General features: G+C 53.6%; 3 protein-coding genes across 5 annotated transcripts in view; 1 reads left to right on the top strand and 2 right to left on the bottom strand.

Annotated features, from left to right (window-relative positions):
* Nucleotides 1-1,490: 1,490 nt before the first annotated feature.
* PSMD9 (proteasome 26S subunit, non-ATPase 9) lies at nt 1,491-5,137 on the bottom strand. The gene is made up of 6 exons (XM_064726867.1): nt 4,979-5,137; nt 4,784-4,886; nt 3,848-4,041; nt 3,322-3,423; nt 2,745-2,833; nt 1,491-2,412 (listed from the first exon to the last, which is right to left on the bottom strand). The coding sequence occupies exons 1-6, from the start codon at nt 5,090-5,092 to the stop codon at nt 2,385-2,387; spliced, it is 630 nt and encodes a 209-aa protein (XP_064582937.1). The 5' UTR covers nt 5,093-5,137; the 3' UTR covers nt 1,491-2,384.
* A 159-nt stretch (nt 5,138-5,296) lies between these two features.
* HPD (4-hydroxyphenylpyruvate dioxygenase) lies at nt 5,297-11,735 on the top strand. Of its 3 annotated transcripts, none has more exons than XM_064726864.1 (14): nt 5,297-5,364; nt 6,429-6,455; nt 7,173-7,235; nt 7,939-8,043; nt 8,152-8,194; nt 8,275-8,357; nt 8,485-8,574; nt 8,666-8,769; nt 8,929-9,006; nt 9,159-9,321; nt 9,649-9,720; nt 10,396-10,518; nt 10,652-10,768; nt 10,850-11,488. In XM_064726864.1, the coding sequence occupies exons 1-14, from the start codon at nt 5,329-5,331 to the stop codon at nt 10,958-10,960; spliced, it is 1,215 nt and encodes a 404-aa protein (XP_064582934.1). In that variant the 5' UTR covers nt 5,297-5,328; the 3' UTR covers nt 10,961-11,488. The 3 variants fall into 3 exon arrangements, with proteins under 3 accessions (XP_064582934.1, XP_064582936.1, XP_064582935.1); XM_064726866.1 differs by lacking the exon at nt 5,297-5,364 and adding an exon at nt 5,612-5,662; XM_064726865.1 differs by lacking the exon at nt 5,297-5,364 and adding an exon at nt 5,975-6,212 and having other exon boundaries at nt 10,850-11,735.
* Nucleotides 11,736-12,781: 1,046 nt separating this feature from the next.
* SETD1B (SET domain containing 1B, histone lysine methyltransferase) overlaps nt 12,782-19,647 on the bottom strand; it is a 47,308-nt gene continuing 40,442 nt past the window's right edge. The window contains exons 14-18 of the mRNA XM_064726689.1: nt 19,057-19,223; nt 18,685-18,816; nt 18,464-18,583; nt 17,973-18,110; nt 12,782-17,275 (exon numbers count right to left, since the gene is read on the bottom strand). Of these exons, the coding sequence (XP_064582759.1) occupies nt 17,102-17,275; nt 17,973-18,110; nt 18,464-18,583; nt 18,685-18,816; nt 19,057-19,223 (731 nt within the window). The 3' untranslated portion in view covers nt 12,782-17,101. The remainder of the gene's footprint in view (nt 17,276-17,972; nt 18,111-18,463; nt 18,584-18,684; nt 18,817-19,056; nt 19,224-19,647) is intronic.

The raw sequence follows: 19,647 nt of genomic DNA, 5'->3' as shown, positions 1-19,647 counted from the left end.
CATCCTCACCGCTGCACCAGGAAACGGGGGAACCCTTCCTCATCCTCACCGGCTGCACCGGGAAACGGGGGGAACCTTCCTCATCCTCACCGGCTGCACCGGGAAACGGGGGAACCCTTCCTCATCCTCACCGGCTGCACCGGGAAACGGGGGAAACTTCCTCATCCTCCCCGGCTGCACCGGGAAACGGGGGGAATCTCCTCATCCTCACCGGCTGCATCGGGAAACGGGGGGGAACCTCCTCATCCTCACCGGCTGCACCGGGAAACGGGGGGGGAACCTTCCTCATCCTCACCGGCTGCACCGGGAAACGGGGGGAACCCTTCCTCATCCTCACCGGCTGTCCCGGGAAACGGGGGGAACCCTTCCTCATCCTCACCGGCTGCACCGGGAAACGGGGGGAACCTTCCTCATCCTCACCGGCTGCACCGGGAAATGGGGGGAACCTCCTCATCCTCACCGGCTGCACCGGGAAACGGGGGGGAACCTCCTCATCCTCACCGGCTGCACCGGGAAACGGGGGGAACCTTCCTCATCCTCACCGGCTGCACCGGGAAACGGGGGGAACCTTCCTCATCCTCACCGGCTGCACCGGGAAACGGGGGGAACCTCCTCATCCTCACCGGCTGCACCGGGAAACGGGGGGAACCCTCCTCATCCTCACCGGCTGCACCGGGAAACGGGGGGAACCCTTCCTCATCCTCACCGGCTGCACCGGGAAACGGGGGGGAACCTCCTCATCCTCACCGGCTGCACCGGGAAACGGGGGGAAACCCTCCTCATCCTCATCGGCTGCACCGGGAAACGGGGGGACCTTCTTCATCCTCACCGGCTGCACCGGGAAACGGGGGAGGAACTTCCTCATCCTCACCGGCTGCACCGGGAAACGGGGGGAACCTCCTCATCCTCACCGGCTGCACCGGGAAACGGGGGGAACCCTCCTCATCCTCACCGGCTGCCAGGAAGAGGCAGCGCTGGAGGGAACATTCAGCCTTTCACCCTGCCCAAGCCCAAATCCCGCCCGTGGCTGTCACAAAGTCCCTCTTGGCATCGCCGGAGCCATTCAGGACCGAACCCACAGGAATGGGATGGGGGATCTTTACCCGATGCCCCCCACAAGGACTTGCAGGCAGCTCTGCCCCAGTGGCTTCCCTGAGCAGGACAAGCAGAGTCAAAGTGAGAAAAATCATCCCCCAAGCCCTGCCAGTCCCCCACAGTCCCCAGGCACTTGCACAGGGAACCCGCTCCCAGGGCTCACTCCAGGCTCTCACTGCACCCCTGCAGATAATCAGCTCCAAACGCTCCCAGCTGTTGACCTCAGCCTTGCTGTTAAGCTCAAATAATAACAATTTCTAAAGTTAATTTGTTTTTCCTTCTGCCCAGAAAGAGCCTCACACCCTGCTGGGAGCGGAAAGGAGATTTGTTATCAGCTCCCATTATCTCCCTGACCCAGAGAGGCTGCCCCAAATAATGACTTCTATGAGAACAGAGAGAGGCAATACTCAGTTTTATTGTTTTGGGAGACTATTCTGAAAGTTCAGCTGGAAATAAGCTTTAAACAATCCAGTAATTCCCAGAATCCCTTCCAAGAGTTTATGCACCTGTGGTGGTTTAGGAATGGTGTTCCCCAATTTACTGTTCCCTCTGAAAACACCCCAGACCCTGTGCCACCCACTGCTCCTGCAGCAGGATGGAGGAGAATGGGGGGCACAAAAAGGTGAACCCTGTCCTGGCTGGAACCAGGAAAACACCCCAAAATCAACTCCTGCAAATAAACAAATTTTTAAAAAATTAAAAGAAAATAGAGAGAGAAGCTAGGAGTGTTCTTATCATGACTACATAAAGTACTAGAAGTTCCAAAAGTAGAATTATAACCCCTATTCTTTACCTCATTGTGTTAAATAACTGGGCATTCCAAAAGTCCTTTCAGTATGTTCAGTGACTTTAAAAGTTGTGGCAATATGGGGAAGATGAAGTATCAAACTTGCACATCTCTTGTCTGTCATCTACTATGACAGGCATCAAAAAGTGCTCTAGGACTTTTTAGCATATATTACATTATATTCAGTGAGGAGTTTTAAAGGGGAGAAAAAAGGAATGCTCTGTTATCACCAAAAAATAGCATTTCAAGCTCTTTGGAGCGTGTATCAAGTGGGATTTGGGTCTCTCTAGAGCCTTATTCTAAATTGAGACAAGGTGGAAGAGATGGGAAGCCACATCTTGCAGCTCTGCAGGTTCCTCCTGACAACCAGTGCAATTCTGAACTGCAGAACTCTGCCAGAACCCTCCAGGCACCAGAGGTCACAGCAACACCACGTTTTCAAACCAGATCAGAGTCCAGAAAGCAGGAACAAGCTTCAGCTTTATTGTTCTCCCAGCCATGGTCATCTTTGTAAAGGAATGATATTGCAGCTGAAAAAGAAGAGGGTAAGAGGAAATATTAAATTTTCATTTCTCAGACAGGCACAGAAGACCTGGCATGGCATGGCTCAGACCCACCACAACCCTCCTCCACTGGCTTCCCAGACAAACCAGCCACTGAGACCTTCCTGCCTGTGCTCATGTTTGATGGAACTGCACTCCCTGTATCCCTGTGCAGCACCAGCAGCCTCCAGCTCCCTGGTGCCCACCTGTGAGGTCTGTGACAGTGGGCAGTGACACAGCCAGGGCTGGCCCTGCTCAGGAAATGTGCCCTGAGCTGGTGAAAGCATTTCTTCCCTCCAGCAAGTGAAACAGTAGCTCACCCCAGGAGGCCCTTCCCGGCCCAGCGCTTTGGAGTCAGCCCCACGTGCACCCTTCTGCCCCCACGGATCACTGTCACACTCAGGGGTCTCTGAAAGAGAGGAAAAAATATGTTTCACTTTTCCATCACAAAGTCAACTCTCTTCCTTCTTTTGCTGAGGCACACAAAGAACATTAAGCCCAAGGAACTGTTCTGCAGCAGTGCCCATTCCCCCTCCTGTGGCCATAACTGAAAGAAGGGAGTGTTTTGTGTGAAGTCATCTCCAGGAGATCCCTCACTTCCACCACCAAGCACTTAATGGCTGTGGCAGCTTCTCTGGCCAGGAGGCCAGGAGGGTGGCACAGCAGTGCTGCTGCAGGGAATCCCCAGGGAGAACAAACAACACTCACACCTCTCAGCTCTTCCACTGATGAGCAAATAGCTCAGTGCTGTGAGAGAGCAAGGCTACAGCAGCACAGACTGAATCTGACACTGTTTCTGACAGGGAAATTATGATTCCAGAGATACAAATTCCATAGAAAGAGCTGTGGCTAACAGAGACAGGCAAGAGAATGCAGCCACAGCAGGAATGAGCTCACCCCCTCACTGTGCTGCACCACCGTGGCAATGTTCTGCAGGTTCTGGAAGTTGTTTGCATTGACAGATCCAAACTCCACAATCTCATCATCAACTTGAAGTCCCTGGACAGAGAAAGAAGAGAGATGAGCGTCTGCATTCTCCAAAGACGGGAGCAACACCCTTCACCCACCACAGGGAGAGAGATGTGCTACAACACCTCTCACACCCAGGCAAGTGAACATCACTACAGCCACAGGGAGAGGTGAGTGTTCATTCCTCTGTTTCATGGGAAGAGAAATACTGAGGCTGGAATGGTCAGTGAGGTGTGGAAGGAGCTGTGGTGCCAGGACACAGCTCAGAGAATGAACACCCATCTCATCCCTGTACGGTGACCAGCCCCTTCACAGGACATCCCAACATGACAAAAAGAAGGGTTGACACCCTAATCAAGGCCCCAGCTTATTCCCACTGATTAACATGAGGCAGAGGGAGCCTGAGCTGCCTGGCTCCAGCCAAAGCCTTCCCCACGAGCTGTGCCCCACGTACCGAGACGCTGGCGGGAGAGCCGGGGCTCACGGAGTTCACTTTGGCAAAGGCCTGGGGCAGGCTCTGGCTCTGGCTCATGGCCTCGGCCAAGGCCTCTGCCTCATCCCTGGCGTGTTTCTCCTTCTCCCGGGCGTGCAGCTTGTGCAGAGCTTCCTCCACCTGCTTCATCACGGCCTTGTGGTCATTCTGCAAACCTGTGGGTGACACCATGAGCACACAGGGAGTGGGAGAGGCTTCCCCCAAAGGGCTCTCAGCTGTTCCCCCTGCAGTCACACAGAGCAGTGCCCTGGCTGTCTCTGGTCTCAGCAAGAACCTCTGCTCTATCTGCTGGGGCCTGATGCCAGCCCAGCAGATCTTTATCAGTAAAAGTCAGACACAGAGAAAACCACCCTACGAATTTTGGTAAACATGCAAAGGCAGCGAGGCCCAACATCCCCTTAGCACTCAGTGAGCAGCTTAAGTCGTTCCATTAAGTCACCTGCTGTTATGTACATACCCATCCGGATGATGGGCACTGAGAAAGCCTCGGATGAAATAAATGCCAAGCTGTTTCCTACCCAAATTTTATTCTACAAACGGCTCAGAAAAGCTTTGTTGTGTTTCACAGATCACAAATGGCCCCGCAGCAGTGGCAGAATTTCAGTGCCGCTGCAGCAACACGTGTTCAAAAGCATTTCACTGACTCAGCCCAGGCGGCAGCTCCGAGCGCTGAGCAGAACCCGGGGAACAGGCTCAGCGCAGCCCCGGGCTCCGGTTCTGAGGAATTACTACGAGCGCGATTGGGGGTTCCAGAGAGCTCCGCGGTTCCGCGGTGCCCGTTCCCGGGCAGAGGCCGCTTTTGCCCCGCACATCCCGGTTTCGCTGGCTCATCCCGCGGCATGGGGCGCGGCCCGGTCCCGGGAAGGGCCCCCCGCCCGGTTCCCGTTCCCTGCTCACAGATGATGTTGTGCCGGGCGGTGCGCACTTGGTACAGGTCGATGTCCGAGCGGGGGAAGCCCTCGGCGTCCACCAGCGGCTCGTGCATCCCGACGCCCTTTTGCTGTGAGGGGAGAGGCGGCGGTTGGGAGGGGGCCGGGCCCGCGGGCCCGCACGGCGCCCCCCGGCCCGGCCCGGCCCTGCCCGGGCACTGACCCCCTCCAGGAGCTCGTAGCACGCCTTGATCTGGGCTTCAATCTCGTCCTTGCGCCGCACCAGCTGCTGCACATCGCTGACGGTGACGGGGCGGCCCCCGCCGGGATCCGCCATGGCCGCGGCCGGACGGGAGCCGGGACGGGCGCGGGGCGGGGCCGGGGGCGGGGCCGTGAGGGGGTGACAGGCGGGGACAGAGCGGGGACACGGGGGTGACGCAGCGGCGGCAATAACGGGGTGGCACAGCCGCGTCACTGCCTCTGCGGCACACCGCTGTGGCGCTGGCATGGGGGGCACAGCGGTGTCACCGTCACTGGGTCACGCTGCTCTGGTGGTGCCATGGGGCGGCTCTGATGGTGACACGTGGTGGCACAGCAGTGTCACCACCGGTGAGTTACGCAGCTTTGATGGTGACATGTAGTAGCACAGCGGTGTCACCACCACTGGGTGACACAGCCAGGTGCACGATGTTATGTCCCTGTCCCTGCTGCTGGCCCCTCTCCAGACTGTGGCCCAGCGCATTTGCTGATTGCTGCATGGCATCCATGTCCCGGGCAGTGTGACAGGGGACAGCCCCACACCGAGACCCCCACCCCTGTCCTCCGTGCCACTGGCACCACCCAATCCCCCCGTGCTCATCCCCTCTGGCCTTGCTGGTGGCTCCGACTTCCCACCACTCCCAGCCAGGTGGAGTTTGTGCACTGGTGTCTCCCCGGCAGGGCCATCTCTTGTCCCCTTCTCCTGCTGTCCCACATTTTGGGGTCCCTGCAGCGCTGGGCCCACCGGGGCTGAGGGTGGCACGGCGTGGCCCTGTGCCCAGACACCAGCCGGGCTCTGCAGGCTGTCCCGGCTCAGCGCTGCCCATGACGTCCCCAGGGAGGGTGAATGTCCCCAGGGGCAGCGGGCGGGCCGGGGGATGTGCTGCCCGAATTGCGTCACCGCCGGTGCCCGGTGACACACGCGGGGCAGGGGTTTGGCTGCGGGCTCAGCAGGGTCCCCACCCTCCGCAGAGCCTCACGTGCTGCACTCGGCGCCCCCGCAGGGCTGCAGGAGCCGTGACACGGCCCCGGTGACAGCCACCCACCGCCCCGCTCCGGGCAGCTCCCGGCCCAAACCATCCCTGGGTTGGTGCTGGGAGAAGGTGGGGCCGAGGAGGGGCCTCCCCGTCCCGTTATATTGAAAGCGCCCCGTTCTGAAGCTCTCTTTGCTTCCATCACATCGCCAGGTCACAAAAATGGTGAGGGCACAGATGGGAATTAATTCAGACATCGGGGGCTCCATGCACGGGACGCTTTCAGAGATTTAAGCTCTGCTTGAATTCGGGTTTTCCAGTGGCTGTGCTGGACGTGGCACAGCAGAGCTGCTCTCACAGCCTGACCTTTGGATTCAGCTCCCTGGGGGCTGCTGTACCTCCCTGTCCCGCTAATGTTTCTCTTTTCTCATTCTCTTTCAGACATCCTACACAGACAAAGGAGAAAAGGTAAGAGTTGTGTCCCTGTCCTGCCCTTCTGCCTGGTGTGAAACATCGGTCATGTTACTGCAAATTGTGTCAATTCCTTGATTACCTGTTGAAATCAGAAGTAAAACTGCTCTGGGCCACACAAGATCCTCGTTTTAAATTGGTATTAATCATTGAAATTTCTGGTTTGGGAGGAGAGTGACAAAGAGGAGATGATGGATATTTCCCAGTCAAGTCAAGCCTTAAGCAGAATCCTCATTCCATGCAACATTTGTTTCCAAATGCTGCAATTTTTGCCTCCTTTTTCACTTTTAAAGTGTTTCCAGTGCTGGGTGTCCTGTGCCAGGTTGGGCAGTGGTGGGGAACGGAGCAAAGGGGATCTGTCCTGGTGCTGGTGGTTGTGTAAGAATTAATCTTTAACACAGTGAGGTTTGCAGGTGGGCAGCTCGCTGGGATGGCCACTTGTGGGGAGCACTGGGAGAGCTGGGACTGTGGCTGTGGGCAAAGGTGAATCAGTGCTTTGTACCTTCCAGCCTGCAGTGCAGGATCCTGTGGGACTTGACTGTAAAGCACTTTGGAAAATCACCCTCTGGGGGCTGTTCCACCAGTTAATTCAGATGCTTTTGCAGCAGATGCATTTTCAGGGTCCCAGCTGCTGCTTCCTCCTGCTCCAGAGCCGAGCAGTGCTGCAGGAAATGCAGCAGCAGCAGCTTCCAGCCCCGTTTTCCTTCCTTTTAGCACCAACGAGGCCGCTTCATCCACTTCCACTCCATCACCTTCTGGGTCGGCAATGCCAAGCAGGTGAGAGGCTGCGGCCACCAGGCACACGTGTGAGGGGACAGCAGAGCCAGGGGACAGCAGTGCCAGGGGACAGCCATGCCAGGGGACACCTCCCACGCTGGACAGGCCGGGCTCTGCAGGCATTGGCTGCCCAGGGGGTGTTGGTTCCTCCCGGCAGCCCCTGGCCTGGGATGTGCCGTGTCCCAAAGCCCGGCCCTGGCCTGGCACCGGTGGCCTTGGTGGCCTTGGTGGCCCTTGCGCAAGGCGAGGGGCGGCTCCTGGGGGTGGGACATGGGACATGGGACATGGACCAGGGCACGTGGCCAGGCCCAGCTGTGGCCACCAGCCTGCAGAGCTGCGTGGGCTCGTGGCAGCTGATCTCCAAACCTTGCCCTGGTCTCCATCCCCCACCCCTGTTCTCCACACCTGGGCTGCTTTCACGCAACCTCACAGAACAGGGGACACCCAGAAATGTCTCCTGCTCCATGGCGGCCCTCACAGAAAGTTCTGGAGGCAGCACTCCCCACTGAGTTTGGGCTTTTTCCTCAATCCTGGCCCTTTCTTGCCTCTGCCTGTTCCCCCTGGGCTGCTGGAGGAGGCAGAGAAGCTGCTGCCTGTTCTCACACATATAAGTGTGACTTGCACCTGCCATGGTGCTGTTCTCCATGGCCTGTGGGCCACCAGCACCACAGCTTCACCCAGAGGGACTCTTCCCTGCCCACAGGCTGCATCCTACTACTGCAACAAGCTGGGCTTCGAGGAGCTGGCCTACCGCGGGCTGGAGACCGGCAGCAGGGAGGTGGTGTCACATGTCATCAAGCAGGACAAGGTAAGGGAACCCCTGACAGAGGGCAGGGAAAGGTGAGGTGGTGTCAGACCCACCATGAACACCATCACCCGTGGCTCCATCCTCACCTCTGCTCCTCTTCCTCGGCAGATCGTGTTTGTTTTCTCGTCCGCTCTGAACCCAGGGAATGAGGGTAGGTGTCACTGGGGGGATGCAGTGGGAAATGAACACAGCAGCTCTGCTCACGCCTGTGCCTGTTCCTGCTCGGGGCAGAGATGGGGGAGCACCTGGTGAAGCACGGGGACGGCGTGAAGGACGTGGCCTTTGAAGTGGAGGACTGTGACTTCATTGTGCAGGTGGGCAGCCCCTCCACCCCCTCCCACACAGCCCCCAAAACGGTGAGGGGAGGCAGGAGGGCCTGGGGATGTCTCCCCTTGGCCTGGGGGGGCTGTGGCAGGACAGGATCTCTCTCCTTCTGCCCAGAAAGCCAAGGAGCGCGGTGCTGTGGTGGTGAAGGAGCCGTGGGTGGAGCAGGACAAATTTGGGAAGGTGAAATTCGCAGTGATCCAGACGGTGAGTGGCAGGGCAGGGCCATGGTGCTGCCTGCACCTGGGAGGCCCCTGCACAAACAAAGCCACAACACAACCACTTTAACCCCTCACAGTACGGTGACACCACCCACACCTTGATAGAGAAGCTCAACTACAAGGGCCTGTTCCTCCCTGGGTACCACCCACCCCTCTTCAAGGACCCCCTGCTGCCCAAGCTGTGAGTACTTTCCAGAGGCTCCTGCCTGGCTCTGCCATCGTGTTCTGGTGGGATATCCCACCGAGGAGCTGGACAGGTCCCCACTGCCTTGCCCTGCAGCCCCCTGAGCTGTGGGGAACCCCTGAGCCTGGCTGAGACCCCCCTTGTCTCCCCCCACAGACCAAGTGGCAAACTCAGCTTTGTTGATCACGTTGTGGGGAACCAGCCTGACCTCCAGATGGTCCCCGTGGCAGACTGGTAAGGGTGGGCAGAGCTGGTGGGGGTGGGATGGAGCAGCAGCACAGCTCTGCTGGTCTCACCACTCCTGCCAGGGCTGATGAAGCCAGAGCACAGCTCCATTGCTGTGGGGATGGAGCAAGGCCTTGACTGTGCCCTGGTGACCTGGGCAGGTACCAGAAGAACCTGCTCTTCCACCGCTTCTGGTCAGTGGATGACAAGCAGCTGCACACCGAGTTCAGCGCCCTGCGCTCCATCGTGGTCACCAACTACGAGGAGACCATCAAGATGCCCATCAATGAGCCAGCCCCTGGCAAGAAGAAATCCCAGATTCAGGTGGGTGGATGCTGGTGCTTGATCCATGTGGCTGCCTCTACTCCCAGGGGGATCTTGGTGAAGGAACAGGGACCAAGGGTCAGTGATGTGGAGCCAGAGCAGAGCTGCTGTGCGAAAGTGGCTGCTAGAAAGGAATCCTGGCTCAGCTTGGGCCTGACAAACCCCAGGGGAGCTGCTGGGCAGAGCCAGTTTACCCCATCTCATCAACAGTCTCTGTCATCGTGTGGTGCCCCTGGGCTGATCTTGCCTGCACATTTTTAAGCCCACACTATCCCTTCACAGCTGTAGCTGTGCTGTCACTGCCATGGTGACATCTTTTCCCTGCAGGAATACATTGATTACTACGGAGGGGCCGGAGTTCAGCACATCGCACTCAACACCCCCGACATCATCTCAGCAGTGAGTGCAGCCCGGGGATCTCCCTGCCCTGGGACCCCCTGCCCTGGGATCTCCCTGCCCTGGGACACTCCCTGCCCTGGGACACTCCCTGCCCTGGGATCTCCCTGCCCTGGCTCTGGGCACGGTGCTGCTCATCACAGGGTGCACCATGCCCCTGTCAGGGTACAAGGACACAGAGCTCATGGCCTTTGTGCTGTTTTTGTTTTACAACCAGCACTAACTGCCCAGGGGTCAAAGGGACCTGCTGCAGCTGGGGAGCTGCCTGTTCCTCCAGCTTAAGGCAGCTGGGGTCTGCAGGGCCCTTGGTGGCACCTTTGTCCTTGCAGGGTGCCTGGTGGGACACAGCCAGCCCAGGCTGAGCCCCACAGCTCATCACCCACCTTCAGCTGGGGCAGGGGCAGGTCTGGGTTGAGCACCCAGGTTTGGGCTCCTCTCCAGACCAAGGCATCAGGCCAGAGCAGGACAAATGATCCTGCACAGCTCTCTGCAGTGCCTGGGGAGGACACCCTGGACCTGCCCATTCCTGGTGCCAAAGTGAAATGAGGAGGCAGGTTCTCCTGCCTGAGGTTGGCCAATGCCATGGGAAAGCATCTCCTGACACTGCCCATGCCAGGAAACGCTCCTGGCACAAACTCCTCCCAAGCTGAGCCCTGCTGGGTCTCCCCTGCCTTGCAGATCACCAACCTGAAGCAGAGGGGCATGCAGTTCATGGATGTGCCCTCCAGCTACTACCAGGTGCTGCGGGAGAGGCTCAAAACTGCCAAAATCAAAGTGAAGGAGAACATTGACAAGCTGGAGGTGAGTCAGGGGGGACAGGCCTGCCCAGGGCTGGAGCAGCTCCCCACAGTCCCTGCAGGGACGTGAGTGACACAGAGAGCCCCACCTGCTCCTCTGTGGCTCTTTGAGCTGTCCCCTCATTTCTTTTCTCCAGGAGCTGAAAATCCTGGTGGATTTTGATGAAAAAGGCTACTTGCTGCAGATCTTCACCAAACCAGTCCAAGACAGACCCACGGTGTTTCTGGAGGTGATCCAGAGGCACAACCACCAGGTTGGTTTGAGTTTCTCCCTCTGGTCCTGGCCAGGAGCCCTCAGGGCCAGGCCCTGGTCCCTAACGGTGCCACCCCTGCAGGGCTTCGGTGCTGGGAACTTCAAGTCTCTGTTTGAGGCCATCGAAATGGATCAGGATGCCAGAGGAAACCTGACTGTGCTGGAGCCCAACGGGGAGACCAGGAGGATGTAGGGGATGGCAGCAAGTGCCACCCTCATCCCCAAGGAGCTGCATCCCAAATGAACTGGGAAACACCCCATGTTTTTGGTAAATAGCCCAGACTGGAGTGCCACACACCCAGGGAAGCCACTGCCAAGCTGGACAATGCAAAAGGACCCAAGAGCTCTCCCAGCCCAGCCCTGGCACTGCCCTTCCGTGGCCTCCTGGGAGATGGGCTGTGGGAAATAGCAAACACACTCTCAAAAAGCAGCTTCATCTGATCCAAACCATGGAATTCCTAACAAAGGGCAGGTCTAAGGCATGTGCCAAAGACATGCAGCTACAGAGGAAGACAGAAGAAACAACTGGGAGTGCTCAAATTCAGTCTACCCAAAGTTTTAATTTTAGCTACACGGGAAGCTGCGACAGCACGGAGGCGTTTTCCTCTCTGCACATCTCCTTTTGTAAGATTTTGGTTTAATTGCTTTTAGACTCAATCTTCAATTTGAATTTGCTGAGAATAAACATGGTTTTAGGGTAGCTCCAACACTCTGGAATGAGAATTAATTGTATTTGCATATTTCAGCCTTCCCAAGGCAACAGTCTTGCTCTAATACCTGTAAATTCCTGCATTAATGATGGGTTGGGGTTTCTCCCATGTTTGCAGCAGTAATTGCTGGCACTGGCAGCAGTTCCTTGGCTCAGATCCTGGCTGCATGTGCAAAGTCCCCTCTGGGTGTTGCTCTGGAGTTGTCCTTTGCATGGGGAATTCCTCCCCAAAGCAATAAATCCCTTTTCTGGCCTGGCCTGAGCGCCTGGGGAGTCCCTGTGTTCCCAGGGGCTGCAGGGACACCCTGGGGTGCTGCAGGGACACCCTGGGGTGCTGCACAGCCCCTCCACAGCCCCCTGTTCCCTTTTCCCCAGCAGGGCAGCTCTCAGACCCCGAGCAGCCCCAGCCCCCAGCCCAGGATGGGCTCCTGTGACCCCCAGCCCCCTCCTGCTGAGCCCCCCGGCGTGGCTGTGCTGCAGCCCTGCCCTGTGCCCACCTGAGCAATGCAGAGCTGAGCTGAGCTCTCCTCCAGCCTCTGTCCTGTCTCTTCCACCTCCTCCTCCCTCAGCCATTCCCCTTGGCCCTGCTCCAGGTGTTTATTTGTGAATGAAAGCTCAGAGAGGCCACCCTGACCCCCAGCAGCAGCCCCCCATTGTTGGGGGTACATGGGCCAAACCTGAGCACTCCCCAGCTGCCCCTTCCCTGGGTCCCAGGGAGCAGAGCTCATCCAGATTTCAGACAATCACAGAATATCCTGCAAGGGACCCACATGAATCACCCAAGTCCAACAATCTGAATAAAATGAATTTAAAAGAAAGAAAGCAAAGAGCCTCTGGCCACAACAGCCTCACACACTCTGACCCCTCACCTGGTGGTTAAGGGCTTTTGCCTCCATAAAGTTAAAAACAAATAAATAAATACAGGATATGAAATCAGAGCAATCCAGGGGAGAAGGAGGAGCAGGGACCCCTCACCTGCAGAGTTGGACAGGTTTGGGACTCCTGGTTCACTGTCAGGAGAGCTCTGCTCCAGCTCTCCAAGGCTCTCAACATTGTTAATACTGAGACATTTCTTAAAGTTTATAGACTAGAATCACTCACATATTTCTTTCATGCAATACAATGTTGCTTAAATTCATTTCCTGCTCACCAGAATGAATATTTTCAGTAAACTTTGCTGAAAATCAGTTCTTCACACTGTTCTTGTTCTGCATCTGCCTCCCTGAGCTCTCACAGCTCCCAGGTAATATATTAAGCACAACATAATTTTTCTGTAAGAAAAGTCAGTATATTTATGGTTTGCTTTATAAAAGTTACTATAATACAATGGTACATAGTATTCAATTCACAAAAATATGAACAAATATATACAGCATGACACATCCACAACAAAAACACTTTCTTCAAAACAAGATACATACTGGTGACAGATTCTATATGCACAAAACATCCCTAAATTTATAAATTTGCTTAACCAAAGAAAAAGCAGAAATCCTAAATCTTCAAAGCAGAGTTGTTTTTTTAAAGGAACTTAAGAAAAAAAAATTAAATTTATTGCAAACAATTTGACCTGCCTACTTTTAAAGGAGGCCCTTGATTTCCACGCTGGGAATTAAAACCAGAAAACTGCAAGAATTGGGAGCTGGGTGTTCCACTTTGCTTCAAAACTGCCCCATTGTTTTAGAGTGTCCTTCTTGATGTGTTTGCACTTGGACAAATCCTACAGTGGCAATTGAGGAAACTCATAAAAACAAAACAAATATTAAACTGAAAAAATCCAGTTGCTAATTTGCTTAAATACATTTTAGGGTGTCTATTAGACTGTACACATTTCCTCGCTTGAAATAAATAGATTTTGCACATAAGGTTTCAGACTGAGGGAGGGGGGAAAGAAGAAGCCTTGACTTGGCAATTTTTTGTCTTCAGTTTCTTAATGCTTCTAATTGCATCTATTTATTGACAAAAAAACCCCATATTTATACAGAATTTACATTATACAAAGCTTGACACAAGCTGTAAATGCCACCAGCTCCTTTGCTATACTCAGTCCTTCTTCCTCCCCATCGTGACATGATTTAGAGCTGGAATCTGTTTAAAAAGAACTCCAAATTACAATAGTCACTTTTAATAAACTATTTACATGCTCTTGAAGTACAAAGAAATCAGCAAAAAAATTTCAACATGTTTCTACAAGAAACAGTGTTCGAAGAGAAGATTCTTGAGTTCGCCTATGTACAGAAAATGCATTTTTTATACTTCAAAATCCTTTTTTGTCCTTAAATTTTTATTTTGTACAGAAATGCACTGAAATGATCCCTGAAAAAGGTCACAAAAACCAGAACTGAAACTACTGTATTTGTTGGGGTTTTAAAATGATGGTTGTTTTTTCTTTCCTTGTAGAAATAAGCTGCTCTGTACAATATAAATAACTGCAGGATGAGCCCCATGCCCTCCAGCCCCCCAGATCCTGTGGATGCCAGCACAGAGGCACCTGCACCTCAGCTCCCACAGCTGCAAACCAAGTAAATTCTATTTCCATCATTTTGCTCTGTTCTCTTGGGTCACTCCTCCCAGGGAGATGGAATTTTGCAGAGAGCACTGTAAATTCTCTCTCTTTTTTTTGTCTTGGGCTGAAATGGAAGTGACAATAAACGTGGGGATGGGTTTTTCAGTGCACTGAGTGAGCAGCACGTGCTGCTGAGGCTCCCTTGTCCCTGTCCCTGCTCCCAGGGAGCCTGTGCTGAATGAAGCACAGCAAGCACAGCTCCTGCCCTGCTCCCACCCCATCCAGGCAAAGCATCTGAGGCCTCTCCCACCCATCTGTGGCTGCAGGGCACCCATGGAAATCCCTGCACCAGGCCAGGGAGTCCTCACCATAAAATGATTTGTTTGGAGGTCAGGAAGCTTCTCAGTCCAAGACAAAAAATCTCCCAGGTGGGACTCTGCAAGCCAAGATTTATGGGGGAAAAAGAGAAGTCTCAGGTTTGGCTTTGAGAGCAGACATGATTTTTCAGAAGCGCTGTTGCTTCAACAGCTCTGTTCCTTCCTGGGCAAGTGCTGAGAGATCAGCTCTTCTAAAAACTCACATTATTTGTCTGGGATCCTAAAAGGGGATGAATTACAGGCAGATTCAGAAGTACCCAAGTGATTTAGGTGCTCATGGTCTTTGGCACCCAAATCCCTTTGGTGCTCCTAAAACACAGGACCTGGAGGTGACAGGGACCTTCCTCCCCAAGGATTAAGGCAAACTGCAGGGGCTGCTCCCAGCCAGGGCACAGAGCTGTGCTGGGAACACAGGGCTGGGCCAGCTGGGCTGTCCTCACCCCCACAAATGCACCATTGATGCACTGGATTGATGGAGCAGAGAGGGAGAAGGCCAAGGACAGGGGCTTCAGTTCTGACACACAGGAAACTTCTGTGCATTTCCAAAGCCTTGCCAGTCAAAGGCCAAGCTGTGGAGATGCCAACCAACACAGTGAATCTCACTGAGAAAAAATAACAACTAAGCTGAGCAGCTGGCTTAACTCCCAAATGCCATCACTGCAGTTCCAACCAACATTCAGAGACAGAAACTTGTGCTTCTCATGATTTTAGGTTCTGGGTCACCAACACCCAGGGGCTGGAGAGATTTAGGAAGAAGGAGGAGAAACAAAACAGAACTGAAAGAAAAGCAGAGATGTCCAATCTCAGAGCCCATTTGCTCGCCCTCAGGCAGGAGCACAGGTGGAATTAAGGCAGCTTGCAGCATTCTGTGTGTTCCTGCTCCCTCAGCCCTTTTGTCTGGAGGAGAAATTCAGAGGCAGAGATCTAACCTACATTACAAACTCCACGCTGCAGTGCAGGCCTGGCAATTCCATGGAACAGCTGAAAAAACTTCCAGGAACCTCTTTTGCAAGGCTGTCACCTCTGAGGGGGTTTGGAAAGAACACAAGAATACAGCTCTGCAATTTGCTCTGTGGGGAGAAGGTGTTTAGTTATGCAGATAATCTTCCATTTCAGAATGACATTGCAGCTTCCCCTTACAAGCCAATTAAAAAGGGTTTAGTACAACTAATCTCTACTTTGAAAGGAGGAGAAATTCAATGCAAATTGAAAAACTGATCCTGTCTATACCTGAATGCTGGTGTAACACTTCCAGATCTCATCCAAAGAATTATTTTTTTGGTGTTTGGTCCCATTTTTAAATGGAACCTCTTGAAGAACTGCAACCTTCACCTCAGCACATCTACAAGGACAAAATATATTGAGAAATCATTTTAAAACATGCCTTCCAAATGTAGAGAAGCAATTCATTTGCATGCTATAGATGGGGGGGACAGAATTGCTTTCAGGGACATTTCTACCATGATTTCTGGAGGGACAGGACCACCCCTGGCCAAGTTACTGAGTAACAGAGGGAGGAGAGCAGCAGGGCACAGCCTGCTCCTATCACAGGAGGCATCTCCCACATCCAAGGACAGAGCAAACACTCCCTGTAAAACACTGGAGGGGCAGGGAAATGCAGATGAAAGTGAGAAAAAATGAATACAAGTCACACATCAGCCTGATTGCCACCCACAGGAACAAAGTCCTGCTACAAACGTGGGCTGTAGTCTGTGCTTGCAAGCAGGGCAGGATTTCTACAGCATCAACAGGGGCTGAGCTCTCCACTCAATGTCAGCCTCTCCTGCAAGCAAGACAAGCCCATCCCCAAGGAATGGGCATCCCCAAAGGCCACAGCTGCCCCCACCTCTCCCTAGTGACTCAAGTACCCAAGGGTTTCTCACGTGCAGCTGCAGAGGTTTTGATCCCCCATGGACCAGCATGGCATGGAAAATGAGAGGGGAGCCCAAGGAGGGGAGCTGAGCTCTGGCTGACCTGAGCCTGCCCTGGGCTCTGCCTGAGGGGCCTTGTTCAGGCTCATCCCTAAGGAAAAGGCAGGACAGATCAGCTCCAGTCCCACTGTGACACATCACACACACACACACACCCCCAAGCACGCACTCACTCACTCACACACCCCCAAGCCTCTGGCTTGCTCTGTAACATCAACCTTACATTTATTTACAGCTTACTCTGAGAAATCTGTGCAATTTCAGCCAATCAAGCTCCCAACAAACCCTATATGGCATTTTCAGTCTCTGCTTCACATTTAAACGTTGAATGTCTTTTTCAACCAACGAAAACTGATGAGAAAAAGGTAGCAGCATTTATGAAACAATGAAGGCTTATAAGAACAATTTAAAAAAAAAAGGTACCATTATCCCATTATGGAGCATTACTTCAGGGACTGAACAGAGAAGCTAGTGTTTGGATAGACCATGCCACAAAAGGTAGCCACCTTTTTGTGTGCGTGTTGGATCTGAAAAGGAAAAAGCACCTGAAACATGAACAGTCCTCGTAAGCGTGTGCGCTTTTTGCTTTCACTCATGATCCTGGCAGAAGTGCGAAACTTGCTTGGTTTTCTTCTCTTTTTCCTCTTTTTTTTTTTTTTTTTGGTAAGTATTTTTTTGCTTTTAAATTTTTTTTCTTCCTTTTTTTCTGTAGGTTTTTTTTTTTTCCTCTTTTTTTGGCAAAGTGCAACCACACCTGGTTACCACAGTTTTGACATGGCCGAAGGTGCAAGTGTGACGAGAAACCTCGAGTTCAGTTCAGGGTTCCCCTGCAGTTCTCAGAGCCACAGAGACACGGGATCTTTACATCCTCAATTGGAAACTTGTAGTCGTAGGTAATTTCCTCGTTCACATTGATGTGCTGCTTGGAGTAGATAACGATCTTCTTTTGAGACTCCACCGTGATCACTTTAGCATAACAATTTGGCTGCAAGGGTGACACAACAGGTGAGGATGCAGGTTCCAGAGTGCCACAGCTTCCCAGCCTCCATACAATTATTTCAAGATAAAATAAAACAGGGCAACCCTTTCCCGAGACAACCCCAGCCACACTTTCAGAGCCTGGACTCAGGAGGGAGGTATGAAGCCAGAAATCAGAGCAGCCCCTCTTGTGCTGCTCCAAAATATCCACATTCTGCTCATTTGTGCAGCAAAAGAGCCTGGATGATGCTCCATCAATTTTGTCCCAGGTTAAGAGAAGCTCAATGCTTAACAGTTTGGCCAGGCAGGCAAGTCTGAGTGCAAACTGCAGCACAGAGCAGAGCAGGAAACTGCAGGGAATATTTTCCCATGTGGACACTAGAAGGAGCTGAATTTCCCACAGCTGAAATTTGCTGTGTTTTAAGGAAATATTTGTTAGATTTGCTCGCTCAGTGTCCATCAGGTTCCCTGAGACAGCCAGAGGGGCTCCTGAGTGCACTCAGTCTCCCTGCATGTTTCACTCCTCAGGTCTCTCCAAGCTCTTTACACTCCTTTAGACTCTGCTCTGACCTGCTGTGGCTCATTAACATTTAATTACAACCCCGCGGCCCCCTGCCACTTCTGAGCACCCCAATCAGGCTGGCAGGGCCTCCCCGGGTTTGTCAGCTGCCAGGGAACAAGGACAGGCCAGGAGAGATACTCACATTGCAGCTGTGATTGATGAACCTGGCGAAGTTCCCACACTTGGTGGCATCGATGATGGTGTCGTGGTCGACTCTGAACATGTAACTGCTGCCGATGCCCTCGTCCTCGTATCGCTTCTCACGCATGTCAGCAATGACCTGCAGGAAGCCAGGCAGGCTCAGGCCAGCTGGGAGCAGCCACCTCACCCCCACAAGGCTCCCCTGAGCCCTGCTTGTGCCAGGCAATGGGGCTCTGTAAGATCCCCATCACCCCAAGAGAGCACACACCTCACTGGAAACACACAAGTTCAGGATGGGCTTCTTAAGGAGGCTTCTCCTCAGTGCTCACTTTCCATGGATTGTTGGAATTCCCACCCTTGTAGCTCCAAACCATGCCAACCTGTGCCCAGCCCACAGAGCTGACACCTCCAACCCAGGACCCCAGCCCTTGCTGTCATACTCAAGGATTTCATCCAGGGCTGGTTTTTGCTCAGATTTCAGCCACAGCTTACCTGCCTGATGTTCTGCCCCACGTACTCTATCACCATCTCATCAGCTGCAATGGGCTCCATAGCAAAAAGGCCCCAGTCGTGAATGTGGCTCTTGCAGAATTTTAGTTTTTTCTTCCGGAACTGCGTGAAGAAAACACCCCAAAACCCAACCCTGAATTAGCCACAGCACAGAGCAGAAAAGGATGTCTCTGGGTGCAGGATCTGCAGCAGGGGGTGCTTACCTTGAGCTGGTTGAACTTGAGCAGGTCACTGTCACAGCTACCAGTGAAGGAGGAGAGGAGCCTGCGCTGCTCCGATCGCCTCTCGGAACCAGCCCGGGTGGAAGCGTGAGGTTGGGCAGGGATGCTCATGCCCTGAGAGGACAAATGGGGGATCAAAGCTGACCCAGCACCCTGCAGGCTCCCTGTGAGCAGCCCCTTGTGCCACAGCTCATCACCACAGAACACCTGGCATCAAACATTAGCACTTCCCACACATCCCCAGGACAATCAAGGAGACGCAACAGCTCCCTGTCCCTCCCTGCCAAAAGGCAGGAAGCACCTGCTGTGTGTGACAGCGTCAAACCAAACCCCTCTCACAGCTGGATTCCTCACCTGGGTGTCAGCTGGAGGCTCCTCTGCAAAAGCTCGGCTATTGTTGAGGTATTTGAGTTTGTCCTTCTTATCAATTTTGTAATAGCCCTCGCTCCGCGCGCAGCCCGTGACGTGCTCCCGCATGCCGTCATCCCGCTTCTTCTTCTTGGGGGTGGAAAAGCTGGTAGGTGCCAAGAGGTTAAGGAGAAACACAGCCAGAGGTGGATATCAGACTAAACTCGCTACAGTTGCATGGAGCTAACACCAGGAGCCTGGAAAATTAGGAAGGTTTTGTGGGGTTGTAAAAAATAACATTACTACTGGAAAGCCTTGGGGAGGAGCTGCTCTCAGCAGCCTTGGGAAATCAGCTCCTTCAGACACATCACAAACCTCCAGGGCTGCGGCTCCTGAAGGACAGCGGAGCTGAACTGCTGCCAGCTCACCCCACAAACACAGCCATGAAAGCCACAACAACCGAGACTGACCCAAAAATGCTTCCTGTGAGGGAAAATGTATCCTTGACACCAAAACACTGAAGCAGAGGGACCATAAAAACCAGGAGGTGACAGCCTCAAAACCAGAGTGCTGAGGGTTGGCTGCAAGGCAGGTGAG

This window comes from Zonotrichia leucophrys, chromosome 15 (assembly GCF_028769735.1).
Source record: "Zonotrichia leucophrys gambelii isolate GWCS_2022_RI chromosome 15, RI_Zleu_2.0, whole genome shotgun sequence".
NCBI lineage: Eukaryota > Metazoa > Chordata > Aves > Passeriformes > Passerellidae > Zonotrichia > Zonotrichia leucophrys.
This window is presented reverse-complemented; position numbering and strand designations above follow the sequence as displayed.